Consider the following 21,973-nt stretch of genomic DNA (forward strand, 5'->3'; position numbering starts at 1 on the left):
TGGAAAGTGGTAACCGTCGCCTATAGATATGAGCAGTACCATGGACATAACAGAGTATACCGTTTCGCCCATGATACCCCCATGTTTTGACATTCCTGACGACTCAGGTTTTATTCCTTTGTACTCCGTAAGATGTAACTGTTAAGATGTTTTAAGAGGAACGCTGCTGCCCATCTCTCGGGCACGAATTCCTCTTAGTCGCCTTTTTCGACATCCACGGGAAAGGAAGTGGTGGCCCATTATCTGCCGGGAATGACAGGGCAATCTTTATGTCTATAGACGATGTTCAAGTCAAATACGTTGTCAGCTTGTTTGCTATATTAAGTATAATAAAAAAAAATACATTCTGAAGATTTAATAAGGACTCTGTTGTTTATCAGAGATTAGACTAGGAACCCTCTTAATTAAAAGTTATTGAAATATCGAATGGTATATTTGGGACCACAGTGTAGTAAATTTATTGTGCTGGGGCACTGTCTAATATCCCTGACATCTGCACATTTATTTCAATCTAGATACCTAATTATTGGATGTAGTGTAGTAGGTAACTAAGGTGCCAAACTATAAATTACATATTTGATATAATGAGAAACAGACTGCGTTCTGATATTAATAAGGAAATTATAGTTTTTTATGATACTTGACTGGCAAACAAGCAGACGGCCCTGATAGAAAGGGCTAATTATTTTGCCTATGAAACATGAACAGCACCATGGATGTCTTAAAATATGTCGCAATGCCTATGATATCCCTCATGTATTACCATTCCTGAAGATGTTATAAGCCTTCGTACCCTGTAATATCGCTGCCATATTGGGATATGGTATAAAGGTAGACTTTTTAAATCGAAACATAGTCATGCAAGCATAGTTACTTCACGGTAGAATCACGTATGGAACAGAGGTATAGAAGCAGATAAAAATTATCTGTACAGCCTTCCTCTGTTTATAACGGCTAATTTAATACCTGCGGTGAGCCATAGGAGTTATGATTAAAAAAAACATAAAACTAAGTAGGTGGTCACAAATCACGTAGGTGGGCACTCTTTTAATGGACTTGTATAAAAGGTCAGACGAGTCAGCAATTATTTTGAACATTTTAATATTTTTGATGAGAGACACTATTCTGATGGAAATAAGATTGTTTGAGAAAGGGCTGCCAGTTATTAAAATTTATCATAAATAAAAAAAATAAAACACCATTATAGAATAAACATTTAGGTTAATTCTGAGGTGGTATTCATTAAACTTATTTCTAAAATTAAAAGAGTCATTTATATCACAGCAAAATTTTTATTTAAATAATTAAATTTTTAATATGAATCAAATTTTTAATACATTTCAATCAAAATTATAAACTTAGTTTATTATGTATAGGTTTATATTATTATACACTTTTTACATTTAACAAACTTTACCAGTTTTTAATTGGACTATATTTTTTTTCATATATATATATATATATATATATATATATATATATATATATATATATATATATATGTGTATGATTCGTTAGGTTTCGTGATATCTTTGTCATTTTTGGTTGTTTACATTATTTTTTGTTAAAGTGGAATCGGTATTTTTATTGCGTGAAATAAAAGCTACTTCAATCTTTCTTGATGTCTCATATTAAAAAATGCTAAGTCTTTAGTTCATTTTAAAACCTACAATTAATTTAAACAAAAATACACGATATGTTTTGGTATGAAACCGTTGCAATATTTAAAGGATTTCTTGGACACCAACCCACAGTTGTCACTGAGTTGTGATAAAAAGGTTTAAATAATATTATATAAGCGATAATTTATAAAACGCCCTGGGCTATTGAGTTACTAATCAGATCAAAGGAAACGATTGTTCACAAATAATAACGCACCCTACGTTTGAAGAAATATCAAAGTATTTTGCGATAGCTATTATTTTAGGGGAAAATTAAACAAAAAAATGTCAAATGCAAACGTTTTATTTTAATATGTAAAATTATTCATACATAGTTCGTCAACAATACAGAATATTGAACTAATTGTGTGCAATATTGTACTTGAAGTATCTTTCAGATGATATATTAGGCCTTTTAAAACAAAATGATTAACATTTTTAATTCACAATCGAAATTTAACGCGATGAAGGAATCTTTGCAGGTAAATATTAAATATATATCTGCTTCTTTATTGCCAACGTTTCGATGTGGATTGTACCACGTCGTGGTCACGACAGGACCGAAGTGAGCGGCTTCTTCGTCTGGCAGCTCGTGCAGTTTCTTCGAATACCCTCACGTTGTTACTATTATTATTGATTGCGCGAGCTGTCAGACGAAGACGCCAAGGTTGTTTCATCGCGTTTAAAATATGTGAAAACAACGCGAAAGTTTGAAATTAACTAAAATAAGGAATTTTCGTTGAATGATATTAATTAATATTAATTAGACTCAGTTATTTTTATTTCCAATATAAATATATCCATTATAATTTTTTAATAACTGTATTGATGCTTAAAGTACATAACAATCAAGTGCATTTTATTAAATCTATCATTATCAATGTCTACATCTAATTATTGCTCTAACAATATTTATACTCTCACTAATACGTCAGTGTTGGTCATTTTATAAATTAATGTAATATCTTCATAGCCAACCGGACACAAATTTCCCCGTTACCTTGGATTTCCCTTGGTCAGGTGTGGGTGATGACGAGGGACAGATTTTAGGACTACCCAACATTGATCTAGATTTTGGTTTAGATATTACTAATTGCTTTTCACTTATAGTGGACAGTACTGGGCTTCTAGGCTTTTGGCCTGAAGAATGACTTTCATCAGATACAAATGGGGTAACCATTTGTTTGTACTGCACATCCAAAGCGGAGGCAGATAGGATCTGTTCAGAACGTACACTTGGTGTTGGCGTAATAGGTGTTTGCAAGTTTGTATCTTCGTCTTTAGTCATACACAGCGTTTTAGTTGGTGTTTCAGGTTCATCTATCTGGATGACATGGTCTTTAACTGCAGTGAACAGTTTATCGTTGATCGGGTCAAAATCAGGTGTGCAAGGCTCAGATGGTTCTTGCGATGAAGATTTTAAGGGTCTTGTTCGTTCAGTTCCACCTTCAGAACCTAAGATATTCAAAACATAAGGTAAATTAATTCGATATACTGTTATTAATTCATTACTGAAATTTTGTTGGCGATCTTAGACATTACCTTTGTCTTCAATACATGCTTCTACTTGAATTTCATAATCTTTTAAACATTCGTCATCTGATGTTTCGAGTATAGGTGTTCTGCTTCGGAATGATTGATCTGTAACAAATAACTAAATGTTATAAAATGTAATAATTTGTTTGAGTTTTAATTAAAACCTTAAACCTTAAACTATTAAGGGACTTTTACCGACTGTTTGTATACTTACAATAGAATTATTAATTAATTCAACCTAATCGGAGAAACTGATTTATTCATAGGGGTCCTTAAAATAAAATACAAATATTTTCCGAAATCAGAGCGAGTACAGAAGATATTGAGATTAAGGCTAAAACTACAGGAAATAACCAGTATTAGGGGAAATATTCAAGGTTTACAAAATTGATGATTTTTTTTCTTCCTATTAATATTCTAAATGCGTCAGTCTGTAAGGATGAATGGATGGGTGGATGGATGGATGGAGAGATGTTTGTTACTCTTTTATGCAAAAATCACTTAATGGATTCGAATGAAATTTGGTACGTATGTAAGGTATATAATAATTTAGCACATAAAATATTAAATATTTTATGTGCTAAATTATTTACGCAGACAAAGTTCCAGGATATAGCTAGTTAGTTTACGAATGTAGTTTTACTCAAACAATTTGCTACGATTTTATTATTAATATATACGGATAACGGCAAATAAATGAGACAGGAGAGATTAAATAATTATTTATTTTTTATATCCACATATACATAATACGATCTCGCAATATATATTGGGATAGAAATTGGACTATCGATTATGTAAATAAACAGTTTAGCTCAGTAATTGAATTGTGTATGCGTATATAATATATATATAAGATTAGAGTATCTATCTATTAGCTGTATTCCGTGATTTTTTCTGCGAGAATCAGTATATAAATCAGTACTTTTTGTGTGAAAGTCAACATCCATCTATTCTCATAATAGCAGTAAGAATTACATAATAAATTATGTAAAAGTTAATAATAATATATTTTTTTTTATATATAACTTAGAATGGCAAACAAGCTGACGGCCCACCTGATGGAAAGTGGTAACCGTCGCCTATAGACATGAGCAGTACCATGGACATAATCGAGTATACTGTTTCGCCCATGATACCCCCCATGCGTTGCCATTCCTGAGGACCCAGGTTTTATTCCTCTGTACCCAGTAAATTCACGCCGTATCCCACCCTTCAAACCAAAACACAGCCATGCAAACACAACTGCTTCACGGTTGAAACACGTATGGGACAGAGGTACCCAAGCAATCGACTTTTGTAGAAAGTCTCCCTCTGCTAGATAGAATAGATAGAATAAATCATTCTTAACGCTGAGAAAAGTAAAGAACTACATGCACATTAATAAGGTCAGAGTAATCTTTGTTTCGTATTTATTTCCTACAGTATAAGTCCCAAAAAAATTATATTACTACACATACTTATCAATAAGTTCGTCTTTGAATTATACTGAGAATTCTCTACGGATCATATGAGTTCAAAATATATATATATATTCTTTATTTCATTTGTAAATTACATTGTTAATGCACTTATAAATGTTGTGAGCAAGGGTGGACTTATCTCTGACAAAGATCTTTTTCACTCAACCTAATGCAGTTAGAAATCATGTCGTTAGCGGGTAGCTAAAGAGCTACAACTGTTAATATTTAGAATACGAATTACTATTAACACCAATCAATACATAAACAAATATACTTAACTGTTAAGTGAAATATTAAAATAGTACATAAATACGTATACATACTATAAGTAAATATAATACCTACCTATCATGTATGTATCTACATGTTTAGTAAACGATTATATTGTGTGTAGGACACTTTATGGGCAACTCTTTCTCGTATCGAGCTGTCCTGTTATGGAACAAACTCCCTTCCCACATACAAGAGAGTCCCTCTATTACCTCTTTCAAGAAGAGGTTGAAATCACATTTTCTTTCCCTTGAGTAATATTTTTTTTGTATTTTTATAATTGAACTGTCAAATCTTAAAATCATTAAATTAAGTCCACCCTTGCTCACAACCTGTATAAATATATTATTTTATATGTAACTTATAAGTGCAATAAAGAATATATATATGTATATATATATATATATTTCTCGTGGGATATTATCTCTGCCGTGGGTGTCGTAAGAGGCGACTGAGGGAGGGTGAGAGATAGACAGCGGCATAAAGAGAGGCTTATGTTCAGCAGTGGACAGTTAAAGGCTGACATGGTGATGATGATAATGATTGAAGTCTTTATAATCAGTATACTTACGACTTTGTCTTTTAGTGTCATGTCTTTTTGGCGTTTCAAAAACCTCGTCCTCTAAGCTTATATCTCCCACCGATTTCAACTTCTCTCTAGCCGTGAAGTCTGACTTGATTTTACTTCTCATAAACTTGGCATATGCTACCCGTGTAGTTGGAGTCACTTCTGATAGTTTTGGATTGTATTCTGAAAGGAAAATATAAAAAAAAAGAGCATTATTATGTGTAGGCTGGGAATTATGGGCTGTGTAGGATTGGGATATATTTATTACCGTTAATTTTCACCATTACGGTTACAATAACCGCTTACTATCAGGTAGGCCGTATGCTTGTTTGCCACCTCAATGGTATAAAAAAATAGTTTTTTTTAATTATTTATATGTTTTACTAAGTTTAACGTCTAAAGTTCAATTTCGTAGATTTGATAAAAAAATGAAATGTGATCTATAGTTACCTAACAATTTTTGAGGGTCGATAGTGCGCGAGGATACGTTCTCCAGGATATGCATCCTGAGGGACTGTCGGCTGCGTCTGGTAAGCGCCTCTGCTGTGGTTCCGATGGGGTCCCGCCGTACTGTGTTGCTTCGTACAAGGGCATTCCAGTCGCGTTTTTTACTGTATTGATTAAAAAAAAATGTAAATAAGTATATATTATATCAGATGGGGTAGCCACAAGCATTTTTTTAATGGATGATAATGGAATGGTTTCCCAGCTCGCGCTAACGGTACCTATACGCTTGCGGGGCACCAGTGAGGGATGATAGGTGAGGATAAAAAGGCTCAATTGGGTAATTGACCTGCCATCGTGACGAAAACACTTGAAATTCAGAACGACTGTTTCCAGGGGACTCTGCTAGAAGCTTGACTTGACAGAGTATATTGCTAACAATGGGGCTGGTAGTCCCCATTAATGATAATTCCTTCCCCTCCAGTTATAGACATTTGTCGATTCTTGCCGTTGTGGTGAACATAATGCTCGACATGACCATATCTTAAATTAAAATATTTAAAGTTTTTGGTATTGGCTAAAATTGAATTCACGAACTTTGTGATCTATTAGTTGAGGTATTGGGCTGAGACTTGAGAGAGACTGAGACTATTATTTAATATATTACGTATTTATTTAAGTATTTAGCCTTCTTTATGTTAGCGTAGTAATTAATCAGAACTGCTTTAAAAAAAAATTGGATTATAATTTGATTGTTTTTTAAACGATTTTAGATAGATTACCAAATTTATGGAGTAAAATTTTAGAAGGCCAAAAGAATTAAGAATAACTTTTGACATCTCAGAAGAATCATGCATCTCAAAATATGCAACAATATGGAAAGTAAAAAAGAATACTGCGAATTATTAAATCGTAGATTTTAACCGATTTCCAAACAGGAGGAAGTTCTCAGTTCATTAGTATTTTTATAAGTTTGCTAACTCATAACTTTGTCATTAATAAATAGATTTGGAATATTTTTATCTGAAACATTATACTTTCAGATTGAACCCATAGAAATTTTTAATAAAATTGCTTTGGTAGTTTTTTAATCAAAATAACTGATTTTGCCATGTTTGACGTAGATGCCCTTTTATGAACCGAAATATTTTTGTGGAAAAAAAAAATTGTGTTACCTATCAAGACTTCCTCTCCTCACAATGGCTTTCGCAATCTGACTGAACACGTCTTTCGGTTTGTTCTCCCTTGATATCACGTCTTTAATGATTCCCTCCACGATGCCGATCTGGAAATCCTTTAATATTCTTCTTTCCATCACTTTACCTTTTTTACCAGATACTAGAAAATTCCAAAAATATGGTCACAAGAGTCTTAACATTGAAATTTTATTTTCCATACAAATCACGTTAACAATGTGTATTAAATGTGTACGTTTAAATATTCCATCAGAAGGATATTTTATACAGAAGTTATCTGGGATCTCTTGGGTACAACTGTACCATTTGTATTTCTGTTGTGAAGCAGCTATGCTTGTATGGCTATATTTCATCATCAGAACACTGTAGCCTTCAGAAATGGCAACGCATTAGGGTTGAAATTAGAATCATAGTATGTATATTCTGTGATACCCATATCGCTGTTTATGTATATAGGTGACGGTTATTACTTTCAAACGTCAGCTTGTTTGCCATTTATTTATTTTTACCATTTTGAGTATCATAAAAAATATCTTTAAATAAAATTTTATCCATTTTTAAACTTGAAGGAAAGAGAAAAGTTCACGTGCCGTTTCATCATCTAAATAACATAGAATAAATATTGGTCTTATTCAATCTATATCAGCTGAACGTAAATAAGACATTTCTGTATGTCTCTGTAAATTATTGATGACAGATCAAATTCAAATTCATCTTTATTAAAATAGACCTGTTTATAATCATCACCTTTTAGGATTCCATTATGAATGTATCACTGACCTGTACTATCCTGCATATTCAGTCTTGGCGTCTTCATACCATTGTTGTGGAGTATATCTATCAGCTCGAACCTTAGCGTGGATATGTCCTGCCTGATCTCCATAACGTCATCCTCGGTAACGCCGACTTCGTCCCGAGCCCGCTGCTCGGCTGTCACGTACCGGCGGACTAACACCCTCATCACTGCTTCGTGTTGTTGACGGGCTTTTTCCCGTGATTTGTTCTGTAATTATGAAAAATGAGCATTATATGTATGCGTTTGAATCATATTTGAAGCAGTATCTTAAAGGCGAGCATCGTACACTCCTTTCTACTTCTTCTCATCCCCAAGATATAGTAAGTGTTACTAAGCTATAGTACAAGTAGTTTTAATAACATATATAAATATTTATATTTCTATATTACGCTACGCTACTTCGTATGAGTAAATTTCAAAAGTAAGAAATATGGCATATCAAGATACCGCACCAATTTTCAACTTAGACTTCCAGGGACACAACTGTGAAAATCAAATCCAATTTTTTTTTTATTTTATTGCTTTTTTTTTATGGGTGATAATGAAATAGTAACCCCACTCGCGATATTAGTATACACCGGCGGGGCACCAGTGAAGGATGATAGGTGAGGATGAAGCAGGTTAATTAGCCCATCGTGACGAATTTAACAAGAATTGTTCACGATGGTTTCCAGGGGGAACCACGTGGAGGTCGATCCAATAGGGCATATTGCTAGCAATGGGGCTGTCAAACTCCATTGTTAACAATCCCTTTCCCCCCAATCGCATCCAATTTGATGGAATCGTTTTTACGTTATAGCGTTTTATTTGTTTATATAAATAAACAGATAAAATGTTCGAAAATGATTGTAAGCCAATACGTTGCTTTTATTAAAACCACATAAATTTTCCTCAAATATCTTCCATGACCAGTTTGTTTGTTTGTCACCTTCTGTATTCTAGTTTTATTGGCTGAACCAATTTCCACGGAATTTGGTATATACATACTATTTGGGATGGAGAAGGAGATACTTATTAGATAGGTTACTTGTTATGTCGGTTAATCAACATATATTTAAAAATAATACAATTATCATCGTGCCTCCTAACAAACTGTTTATAATTATTCCTCTCCATCCAAAGGTTGCCTGGGAGAGATCGCTTTTAGCGATAAGGCCGCTCAATTTTTTCTTACTGTGATCATTTCTTGTAATTGTTTACATCTATAATAAGTTTACTATTGTAATCATTTGGAGGAAACAATAAAGAGTATCTATCTAACTATGTATCCCGGACACCCGAAGGAAGTCGCGGGTGAAGACTAGTAAATATATAATTACTATAATAGATCCTCTGTTCGCGTTACTGAAGCAATGTTTGATCCAACAGACGATGTGTTTAGGTGTAATGATAATGTTGAACGGCGGGGGAACGGTGTCCCCGTCCTCGAAGTATGACATCCAGAGGTTACTGCGTGCGAACTTCCACTCCATATCTGCTCGTTCCTGAATATCATATAATAGATAAAAAAAATATTTTATTTAAATACCATAGACTAGATAAGTTATATTAAATTGTGAATAACTTAAAAATAAATAAATATTTTTTAAATTTCAGTATAATTTATCCAACAAAGCAATTTTGAATTAACTATAAAACAATAACGAGTGTTTTATGTTTCTCTTCTTTTTCGATTTATTAAAATCCCTATATTAATACAAATAAAATGTAAACAGAATATGAAACAAAAGTTTAGAATATATTCAAATATTTTTAACCGACTTCAGAAAGAAGGAGGTTCTCAATTTAGTATTTTTATTGTTTCATTATAATGCAGTCAGTTGTAAACCGATTAGAAAAATATTTTTAATTTTTTTTTATTGATTCCATGTAAATTTATACTAGTACCCATTACTAACAACGCTTTTTCCCTTTTTAAAAGAGGTTAGTTTTTGAACGATAACGGCAAATAAGTAGATTACCTAATTAAAGAAGAAAGAAAGAATTTAATCGAAGGAGCATGCGGTCCACACAGTAGCGCACAAAACAAAAACAAAAGAAATCAAGACAAACAAACAAAAAAATTGTATATAAACAGAAAGCAATTAAATTATAATAATAATCAATAAACAAACAAACAAACAAACAAACAGTAAAGCTAAGATTACTCATCGTGTGCACATAATTACTTACAGAGATGATTTGATACGAATTGGACATCATCGCGATCAGCATATTCAGTAGTACAATGATGTTGATGACCGAGTAAGAGCCAAAGGTGAGTAGTGCCCAGAATCTGGTGAAACTCTTGATGCCGGTCAACTCGAAGGTCGTCAGGTCGACGAGGCCGAAAGATGCCCAAAATAGGGACTGTGAGGTTTCAAACAAGCTGAAAATTAGGATAAAATTGGTAATGTATGTGATACAGTTTTACCAGAGGGAGACTTTGTACAAAAGTCGATTGCTTGGGTACCTCTGTCCCATTCGTGTTTTACCGTGAAGTAGTTGTGTTTGCATGGCTGTGTTTCGGTTAGAAGGGTGGGATATGGCGTGAATTTACAGGGTACAGAGGAATAACATCTGAATCCTCAGGAATGGCAACGCATGGGGGGCATCATGGGCGAAACAGTATACTCTGTTATGTCCATGGTACTGCTCACGTCTATAGGCGACGGTTACTACTTTTGGGTGGGCCGTTAGCTTGTTTGCCATTCTAAGTTGTATAAAATACATATATATATATATATATATATATATAAAGGTAGAGGTAGCCTATTCTATGTCAGGACCACAAGGCAATTTATTCCTAATTTCATACAATTCGCAAATTATATACAGAATAAAATAGATATACAAATAGGTAGACAAATTTAGTTTTAAGCATTTGTATATATTCATTTTTATTACTCGAGCAATAAATCTGATACCTATATTTTTCAAATAATATTTGAATTTTTTATAATCTATGAATTTATGTAATTGTAAATTGACAATTAAAAATAAGGAACAACAACTCTAAGTATCGTTTCTTATTAATATACAAACATACATATCTATTTAAGAATGCAAATGTTTGTGTTATTCGAGTATCGAATTTACAACTATGGGTAGATGAGACGGGTGTTAACCTACTACTGAAAAAATACAAATAAAAAAAAAAGTACTTGGCATATCGTCTCCATATCGTGCAAGCTCGTTCTTGGTTGTCGAAGTCCGGGAGCCCGTTTGGAGCGTGGTAACATTTGTTCTTCTCCAATTCAGCGTAATACCACATCAATTGATTTAGACCTTGAGTAAAAAAGAAGTTTGTTGTGAAATAAATTGATACGACAAGGTTGGTAGTAGCATATACTGCAAGTGATTTGATAATCTTTTATATGTTTAATGCAAATAAAGTGTTTAAGAAATGTATTTTTTTATATCGAAAATTTAGTTTGAAAACAGATACTAGATGGCGTTGTTGACGATAAAAAAGTCGCTGTTAAGGTTTTCTTGTGTTTTGATGACCTGCCCTTAGAGAGGATTATTGAAACTATCCTATCATTCTTACCGTATTGTGGTTGTTTCATTCGACACTATCGGTAGCAGATTTTTGTCGATACCTAGGTGTTCATAAAGGAAATCATCGTACGGCTCACCATCGAAAGGGAGTTCACCCTCATACCTTACAGCTTAAATGGTCGCGTACAACGCGGTTTCAGAGATGTTTTCTCCCATGATTACTCAGGTTATGGAATGAGCTCCCTACCGAGGTTTTCCCAAGAGACTACAGCATGGGGTTCTTCAAAAGCGGGGTAAAGAGGTTTCTTCAGGGTCGGCAACGCGCGCGTATGCCTATGAAGCCTATGAAAGTCTGCAATACCAGAGGTATGGCTTTCTTTCATAGGCTATGGTAACCGCTTACCATCAGGTAGGCCGTATGTTTGTTTGCCTATATTGCCTATATTAAAACTGATATTGGCAATATCAAAAAAGGTTATTTACCTTTTATCCATCATGAATATATAGTAGAACCCAATATATAGATATCGGAACAGTACTGATATTAAGCATGCCTATCAAGCAGATAAACGTATTTATATGTCTGTTTCGGTTTGAAAAGTAAAGAGATATGGCACTGAAATATACAAATTTGAAACATTCGAATTTTCACATTTATATACGTAATTCTACTAGGATTACCGAATTGACCTGTTTTCAGAAAGTTTCTCGTCGATGTTAATTAATCAATTATCCAAATTAAAAGTTTATTGTTTTTAATAAATTTCTCCTCTAACTTTTTACGCCATATTCAATTATAAAATCTTTTCTTTTCATTTTTGATTGTAGGCCCCCAATTAGTAATGAACGATTCAATTTTTAACTAAATACGAAAGTTGCTAACGATTACGTAGCAATGGTCCAATTATTGTGTTTTGTGTATTCCAAGACGTAGGACGAATAAAAGGATTAGAAAAGGAAAAGAATTAACTTTCCGCCATACTGCGACTCTGTCGAGTTGATTTCGTTCTCTCCCATGATTTAAACATGATCAAACGTTTTTTAGTTTTTGTTTCATTATTTTTCTGTTACGCCTTGACTAGACACAATTTTAATCATTCCTCTCCATCCTAAGGTTGTCTGGGAGAGATTGCTATTTAGCGATAAGGTCGCCCATTGTTGTCTCTTTTTCTTGCTTTTATGTAATTACCAGAGGGAGAATTTGTACAAAAGTCGATTGCTTCGGTACCTCTGTCCCAATCGTATTTCAACCGTAAAGCAGTTGTGTTTGCATGGCTGTGTTTCAGTTTGAAGGGTGGGATACGGCGTGAATTTACATGGTACAGAGGAATAACACTGAGTCCTCAGGAATGACAACGCATAGGAGGTATCATGGGCGAAACAGTATACTCTGTTATGTCCATGGTACTGCTCATGTCTATAGGCGACGGTTACCACTTTCCGTCAGGTGGGCCGTCAGCTTGTTTGCCATTCTAAGTTGTATAAAAAAAAAAATTATTCATTTTATTTCTGTTCATACTGTTAATCTTTATAATCTGTATTATTTTTCGAAGGGAATAATAAAGACTTTTTATTCATTCATTCATTTATTTATTGATTTATATGCAGAGGAAAGAGATTGTTAATAAAGGGATCTAACAGCTCCATTGCTAGTAATATACTTTATTAGCTCAACCTTCACGTGGTTACCCTGGAAACTATCAAGGTTAATTCATGTCGAATTCTACATAATAGACTAACTGACCTGCCTTCATCTTCACCTATCATCTATCACTGATGCCCTGTCAACTTATACCGAGCGCAGACGGGATTACCATTCCTTTATCACCCAATAAAAAATATATATGATCAAATGACTATTCAAATTAATGGCTTAGATCAGTGATTCTCAATCATTGTGCCGCGGCATTTTTGTGTGCCGCCAAATTTTGCAAATATTTAAAATTTTTGTCATAAACTATTTATGCAGTGTGTTGTAGTAAGTAAATAATTTTTATCTTTTTCTTTGTGTGCCGCCAAATTTTGAAATCGTTAAATATGTGCCGCAACAAAAAAAAAAAGGTTGAGAATCACTGGCTTAGATACTTATAATATAACTTTGTCATAGTCTTTTAACTAACTTTGTCATCTTGAAATTTTGTCATTTTGGACAAAAATAATATTTGCCACTCTTTTTAATGCTTGATTGTTCTCATTTGCCTTTTTTTAGACCGACTTTCCGACTGCTACTTTCTTTTCCCAACTTAGGAATGGAGACTGAGAATCTCATTGCTAGCAATATACCCAACCAGGTCGAGACCTCCTCGCGGTTCTCCCTGGAAAATATCATGGTTAATTCCTGATGAATTCATCATGATGGGCTAACTGGCCTGTTTTCATTCTCATCTATCACCCTTCACTGGTGCTCCGCCAGCGTATCCCGTTAGCGCAGGCGGGGTTACCATACCATTTTCACCCATAAAAAAAACACATACACACACAATACAAACAGGTATACTTATGAATTTAAAAGTTTGTATTGTGCAGGAATCGAACCTTCAACTGTATGTAGTAATATGTAGTAGAAGTTATATCATCAAGTTCGTCATGATTATATACCTAATAACTTTTTTTTTTTTATGCAACTTAGAATGGCAAACAAGCTGACGGCCCACCTGATGGAAAGTGGTAACCGTCGTCTATAGACATGAGCAGTACCATGGACATAACAGAGTATACTGTTTCGCCCATGATACTTCCCATGCGTTGCCACTCCTGAGGACTCAGGTGTTATTCCTCTGTATTATACCTAATAACTTACCACATCCAAAAGCGAAGAGCACCAGCATATACACGAAGAAGAACTTCAAGATGTCCAGTATCATTCTTCCGAGAGACACCTGCAACGGCCCCAAGTAAGGGTTGATGGAGAAGATGTGCACCAGTTTTAAGAAGGAGAAGATCATGCCAGCTGCGAATGCGCCTTCAGATAGTAACATGGGGTCGTAGGAGTCCCAGCGCTCTCGAGGGTACCATGGGTCCATGCCGCTTTTGTAGTCTCGCTGTGGTAAAATAAAAGTAGCTAAAATAAGTGTTCATAATAGGTATAGGTAATATGGGTCCCGATTCGATATCTAAATATATCTTAGATATCGAATCGGTTATCTTCATTCGTTTCAAATGGGTGCTTTATTTCAGTATTATATATTAGACAAGTAATATGTATCATGTCTTTTATTGGACTAATACATATAGATATTATAGTTACCAATATATAGTTCGAATATATATATATATATATATATATATATATATATATATATATATATATATATATATATATATATATATATATATATATATATATATATATATATATATAAAGATTGCAATATATTACTTATCCCTAGTTCACAACTATTGCTTACCGAAGTGTGGCAACGTCACAATAATTTGTCACGAGTAATTTTCAAAAACAATTTTTAATCTTTTTAAATAATTATTTAAAAAGTTCCCTGTTGGTAAACTAAAACGTTAATCGTGTAATAATATAAAAACAGTTCATTTATATATACGAATAATTTGATTGAATATTAGTGCACGTTTTAAATTAAATAATTATATATTATATTGAAATTATTTATTTTTAGGTTTATTCTTATAAACCTTTTATTGAAAATATGTATTTTGTTGGTATAAATGTATTTGAATAAAGCTGTTGTGAGATGGACAAGTCAAGGCTTTTCTTTGATCTCAAACAATATGGAACACTGAAAAATGTACCATTTAATTATAAAATGCTGAACGATAGTTAACCACCAATACCACCTAACTAACATTATTTTCTTTTGCAGTAGAAAATTTTACAGAATAGATTTACTACTCTAAAAGATTGTAGTAGTAGTAAAATTAGTAAAAATCAATAAAGATATTATAAGAAAATATCTTATTAAGAAAAAAATGAGCGGCCTTATCGTTAAAATCAATCTCTTTCAGACAATCTCAAGATACAGATTTCTTAATTTTGAATTTAATACAATTATGGTGATACCAAAAAATTAACAACCCATAGAATTAATTAAAAAACATGTACAAAATGCTAACTACAATTAATCACAATATTCTTGAATAGACCAGTCTCTACTAGAAACAACCGGTCACGAGTATGACAGATGAACTCTACCTATCGTTGTGTTCAACCGTATAACCGAAAGTTCAACGACCTAACCTACCACGACACCTCCGATTTAGATATTATAGTGAGCATGATTTGTTTCAAGACGTATCGTGAATTATGTGCGATTATGTCAAAAGTTTACTTAATTTTTTTAAAACATAGGGACAAACGAGCATGTGCTCACCTGATGGTAAGTGACTACCACCGCTCATGATCACCTACAACACCAGAAGGGTAGTAGATGCGCTGCCAGTCTTTTAAAAAGAAATATGCTCTTTTCTTAAAGGTTATGATGTCGTATCGGTTCGAACTGTTGTTGGAAGTTGATCCCAAAGAATGGTTGTGCGTGGAAGAAAGTGCCATGAAAAACACACAGTGGAGGACCGTCACTCATCTAGATGGTTGGCTTGGAACTTTAGTTTGTGGCGGGTTGTACGGTGGTGAAAATCAGCAACGGGTATCAATGCGAACAATTTCCCCAGCAATATATTTAATGAAACACTTAAATAATAAACTCAATATTATTATAATAATTAAATGTCAGTTAGAAGGTTTTGGTGGGTAAGTGTTCATAATTTCTGTGTGGGCTTCAATCAAAATTGTTATACTATTTAGTAATGTTGATTTTCTAAGCAAGAACTAATGTCGAAGATTTCTCTACAAATAGGTTGTAATAATATTTGATGAGTCGTATCATACATACTAATATTATAAATGTTAAAGTGAGTTTATTTGTTACTTGTTGACCTCTTTAAGGCGTTATCGCGTCGCTTTAATAACTTATTCAATCATTATAAGATTTGTTATTTTTTATACAACTTAGAATAGCAAACGAACTGACGGCCCACCTGATGGAAAGTGGTAACCGTCGCCTATAGACATGAGCAGTACCATGGACATAACAGAGTACACTGTTTTGCTCCTGATACATCTCATGCGTTGCCATTCCTGAGTGCTCAGGTGTTATTCCTCTGTACCTGTAGATTCACTGCCATATCCCATCCTTCAAACCGAAACACAGCCATGCAAACACAACTGCTTCAAGATAGAAACACGAATAGGACAGAGGTACTCAAGCAAACGACTTTTGTACAAAGTCTCTTTCTCTTTGTGTTCCCAAAATTTTGGAAAAACAAGAAGAGATTGCTTATCAACAAGGTTGCCTTTTGTACTACACTATGCTTATTGAAAATCCTTTAAAGTTCTATAATTTTGATAAATAAACATTGGTAATCGCTGCACAAAAAATACACAATTTTATTTAGTCTTTCACAAAACCAACAAACCTGAACGATGTACCAAGAAGATATACGCAAGCTAATCCAAGCTATATAGAACATGTTGGTAATAAAATCGACGATATTCCAAAGATCGCTTATATACTCCATGATTCCTCCCGTCCACAGCGCTCTTATTTCTGCCCATATTAAACCTGAAACAGTTCATAATAATAATAATACTAAAAATTCTATTTGTACAATTTAAAAAAAATTAAGTAATCAAGTTTAAAAACTTGCTTCACTTAAATCATTTCATATAATCTGCAGACCTATTAAATTTAGAGGGTTATACTATTACCTACCTATACAATCATCACCATAAATAGTATTTAACTGTCCATAGGTGAATACAGACCTCAACCATAAAAAAAGCCAGTAGTTACTACATTTTTTTATACATCTTAGAATGGCAAACAAGCTGACGGCCCACCTGAAGCAAAGTGGTAACCGTCGCCTATAGACATGAGCAGTAGCATGGACATAACAGAGTACTCGTATACTGTTTCGCCCATGATACCCCTATGCATTGCCGTTCCTTAGGACTCAGGTGTTATTCCTCTGTACCCTGTAAATTCATTGCCATATCCCACCCTTTAAACTGACACACAGCCATGCAAACACAACTGCTTCACGATAGAAACACGAATGGGACAGAGGTACCCAAGCAATCGACTTTTGTACAAAGTCTCCCTCTGGTTCACCTTAACAACTTTCCCCAGTTGAAATTATAAAAACATTTTTAACTTATCACAAAAGACTACAGTTATTAGTAATATTATCTTAGTACTCTAGTTACCTAAAGAACCCTAGAAATATCGTCATAGTCGTAGAATACTGACGGATGGGGGGGAAGGGATTGTTAGCAATGGAGTTTGACAGCCCCATTGCTAGCAATATGCCTTATTAGGTCGACCTCCATGTGATTCCCCCCGGAAACCATCGTGAACAATTCTTGTTGAATTCGTCACGATGGGCTAACTGACCTGCTTTATCCTCACCTATCATCCTTCACTAGTGCCCCGCCGGTGTATACCGATAGCGCGGGTAGGGTTACCATTCCATTATCATCTATTACAAAAAAAAAATACTGACGGATCTTTATATGTAATCTTTGTCAGATCCGTCAGTATTCTACGACTATGACGATATGTGTAAAATGATAAAAAATCAAGTCGGTTGATACAAATTTACAAATAGTCGTCGATAGAAGAAAGCAAATGCAATAAGCAACAAAAAGTGACATTATATAATTTTTGTCTACCTTGAAGAGAAAATTATAAGTCTGAAATAACATTTTCTGCCATTTTTTATCTTGAAGAATATCATGAGTTTGCTTGCTTTAATATAACAGGAGTGTAACAACAAAGATATGTCAACTTTCCACAATCAACTTATAAGAGTAATAAATTAAATAACATATAATAAAAATGAACACAAAAATAAATTAAATTGTGAATAAAATAATAATATTGTAATATCATCATCATCATCATACCAGCCTTTAACTGTCCACTGCTGAACTTATGTTTTTTTACCCTCTTGGGGGTTTTGCCACATTTGGTAGGCGGATTGGCAACCGCAGTTAGGCTTTGGATACGTTTTAAGATGGACGCTAATGCCCATCCCCCGCCCTCACTTAGTTGGACCACATGCCAACCATAATTAACCTTAATTAAATTTTGTTGAAAAAAATAAGTTTCTCATATTTTAGGACTCGTTAAAATATTTAATATTTAAATACAAAACGTATATGTGAGTATAATAGTAGTATATATATACATTGAGTATAAATTAGTATACTAAACAAAATATCTTCATTCGATAGACTGTTCTTACTTTGAATAACTCCGCACTCTGCATTAAAAAACTTTTGCAATAAAACAACTGTACCATTTTAAATTATTTGTTTGTACGATGTGTTTCTGGTCGTTAGCAAGTGACCCGGATTCAGTTTTCAGACATAAAACTTTATCACTACCATCGAAGACACTTTCAAATTAATTTTTATATTTCTGCATAGTGCGACACTTTAAAACTTAAGAATTTTAAAATGTTTCATTTTATATTTATCTATAGTGTATTCTTAGATTATATACATATAGTGTCAACATACAAATGCTTCGAGAAAAACGGGTCAACTTATTCATACAACTTTGCGTGATAAATAGTTATGAGTGATTCCTTTATAACTTCTATATTTACTTTGTCTTATTAAATTATTTTATTTTCTTAATGCGTAAATACGTCTTTTATATATTAAATAATATGTCAACACAAGTTTATATGCGTAAATATATAGAATACTGATAAAATAGCGAGTCAGCTAATTTGACAATTAGCTGACAAAAAGTTACTCGTTTTTGAGGCTTGAGACTCTATCTATATAATTTAAGTATGTGTTTTTTTTAATGCATGATAATGGAATGGTAACCCCGCCTGCGCTATCGGTATACACTGGCGGGGCACCAGTGAGAGATGATAAGTGAAAATGAGCAGATCAGTTAACCCATCGTGATAAATACACCTGGAATTCAGCACGATGGTTTCCGGGGGGACCACGTGGAGGTCGACCTGACAGGGTATATTGCTAGCAATGGGAATGGTAGTCCGCATTACTAACAATCCCTCCCTCCCTTTTAAATATGTGTTATAATATGGAGAATAATCTTAAATAATACCGTCATGTTTATAAATATGATTATAGATTCAAAGATCTTCATTTATAAATGCATCAAGTGAAATATGACGCAATTTACTGGGTCGGCCAAAAAGTCACTTATTTCGTGGATCCGACAAATCAGTTCGCGCACACTTTTACGCAAAAACTATCCAACACATTTGGTACATGAAATTTGGTACACGGTTAGGTTATATCTTACCTTAATATATAAGATAGTTTACGTATTGACTAACGAAAAAAGCTGGCACGAGTATTATATATAAAGCATGCAACAGACTTAAATTTACTTGCTATGTAGATGATGACTGTGAACTCGATGGGGCCCGGCAGCGAGCCTCGCTCGTGCTCCTTCCAGTACTCTACCAGCTGCTGCAGCCACCTTATGCCCGACCACTCCAGTATTAAATACTCCGCCCGTTGGGAAGCCAGTGATAACAATGCTAAAACAAATAATCTAATTCAATTAGTATGTAGTTAAGGGGGAAAGAGAATTTTTGAGAGTTTGCATGTGATTTTTTTTATACGGTTTAGTGCCCAATGAAATCTTATATTTATATTATAAATTATATAAATGGGTAATGTTAAAAGGGGAAAAATAACACATACTTCATATCCTACTTATATCTCTCGCTTTAGATATATAAGTAGGACACTCCCCCACACAATATAAGCTCGAAGCTGATTTGGCGGGAGTATGAGCAAAACAAATTTTAATTATTTTAAAGTTTTAAAATGAAATTAGTTCTTAGTAGACGTAGTCAGTTAAAGTTAATTATGCTATTAGGGGATATAACATAAAATAGGAATAGTCATGGAAAATGCACATTTTTCGAGTAATAGTGTTTTGAACATTTATTTTTTTAAATAAAATATAATTTAATCTAAATCAACTCCCAATATTGAACTCTACGAATCCACGAATTGAAATTAACATTATAACATATATGTAAATTGTAAAAATTTTTACAGCTTTAATTTTATATAAATTCAGAACTGTCACATGCACACAATTATAAAATACGCACACTAATAATTTTTTTTATCTCGTTTTTGTGATTGCATTTCTAGTCTGTCAGTACGTAATTTAATGGATAATAATGTAATGGTAACCCCATCTGTGCTAATGGTATACTCTGATGGGGCACCAGTGAGGAACAATAGGTAAAAATGAAAAAGTAAGTCAGTAGCCCTTCGTTATGAATAAACCTGGAATACAGCATGATGGTTTTCAGGGGGACCACGTGAAGGTCGACCTGCCAGAGTATATTACCAGCAATAAGATTTGTGGTCCGTATTACTAACAATTCCTTCAATATTATTCAAACAGAGTAACTCCAAAAAGTTTGCAAATTTTGATTGCGTTCTCTCTCCAAGTCGGTCTATGTGAACAAACACTTAGAATGGCAATTAAGTTGACTAAACTTCGACGAGAGATTTGGCTAGTAATGGAATTACTATTCTCCATTACTAACAATTCCGTACCTCCCTGATTAAAGTGTCTTTTTGTATGGGTGAAAATAGAATGATACCTTCATTGCGCTATCGGCATGCATTAGTGTAGCACAGAAAGACAGGTGAGGATGTAAGCAGTTCAGTTAGTCTATCGTAATGAATTCAACAAGAATCACTACGATGGTCTTCAAGGGGAACTGGAAGTCAATCTAATACGGTAATCTTAGTCTCTCACTAATAATCTACCCCTGACTAAAGTGTTTATTTTTTTAATGAATTACAAAGGAATGGTTAGCCTGTCTGCGTTAAGGGTATACGCTGGCTAAGCACCAGTGAGTGATGATAGGTAAGAGTGAAAATACAGATCAGTTAGATAGATAGATAGATAATTTATTTGCATTACTTACTTACAGCACATAAATTACAACATACATAATACAAAAAAAAGCGAGATAACAGAAATGATAAAAAAGAAAATACATAAAGCTAAATACAATTTTCGTTTGTGAGTGTGCCATAGCAATACAAAATGGCCACAACTCAGTTTATTGCTTAGCCCTCAAAAGAGCAAAGCACTGATATTCTGCTGCGGCCAATCCGGAATTTAGCACGACAGTTTCCAGGAGGAACACGTGGAGGTCGACCTGATACTGTATATTTCTAGCAATGGGACTAGTAGCCCACATTACTAGCAATTCCTCCCACCCTGATTAAAGTGTTACGCCATTATTGCCTATTTATTGTTGGCAATTTTATTATGTAATACCGTTATTGTATTTAATAGAATAAACAGACTTACTAAGGAACAGCATATAAGAAGAACTATGGCAGATAAATTTGACGAATGGTTTCTTCATGAATCTGCCGTACTCGGAGTTTGGTGCGAGCATGTATATAGTGCAATACACTGGAAACATCACTCCTAATTTTGCTACCTGAAAGCATATACAGTAAAACAAGTCCTTCATAATACTTCAATAACAGAATACTA

General features: G+C 33.8%; 1 protein-coding gene across 1 annotated transcript in view; it reads right to left on the bottom strand.

Moving 5' to 3' along the window:
* Positions 1-1,901: 1,901 nt before the first annotated feature.
* LOC113510285 (transient receptor potential protein) overlaps positions 1,902-21,973 on the bottom strand; it is a 77,221-nt gene continuing 57,149 nt past the window's right edge. Inside the window, exons 9-21 of the mRNA XM_052893842.1 lie at positions 21,782-21,917; positions 19,818-19,970; positions 16,857-17,002; positions 14,215-14,455; positions 11,078-11,201; positions 10,107-10,302; positions 9,254-9,418; positions 7,919-8,141; positions 7,118-7,280; positions 5,949-6,109; positions 5,502-5,681; positions 3,204-3,302; positions 1,902-3,116 (exon numbers count right to left, since the gene is read on the bottom strand). Of these exons, the coding sequence (XP_052749802.1) occupies positions 2,629-3,116; positions 3,204-3,302; positions 5,502-5,681; positions 5,949-6,109; positions 7,118-7,280; positions 7,919-8,141; positions 9,254-9,418; positions 10,107-10,302; positions 11,078-11,201; positions 14,215-14,455; positions 16,857-17,002; positions 19,818-19,970; positions 21,782-21,917 (2,475 nt within the window). The 3' untranslated portion in view covers positions 1,902-2,628. The remainder of the gene's footprint in view (positions 3,117-3,203; positions 3,303-5,501; positions 5,682-5,948; positions 6,110-7,117; positions 7,281-7,918; positions 8,142-9,253; positions 9,419-10,106; positions 10,303-11,077; positions 11,202-14,214; positions 14,456-16,856; positions 17,003-19,817; positions 19,971-21,781; positions 21,918-21,973) is intronic.

This window comes from Galleria mellonella, unplaced genomic scaffold (assembly GCF_026898425.1).
Source record: "Galleria mellonella isolate WM207_F2 unplaced genomic scaffold, CSIRO_AGI_GalMel_v1 utg184, whole genome shotgun sequence".
NCBI lineage: Eukaryota > Metazoa > Arthropoda > Insecta > Lepidoptera > Pyralidae > Galleria > Galleria mellonella.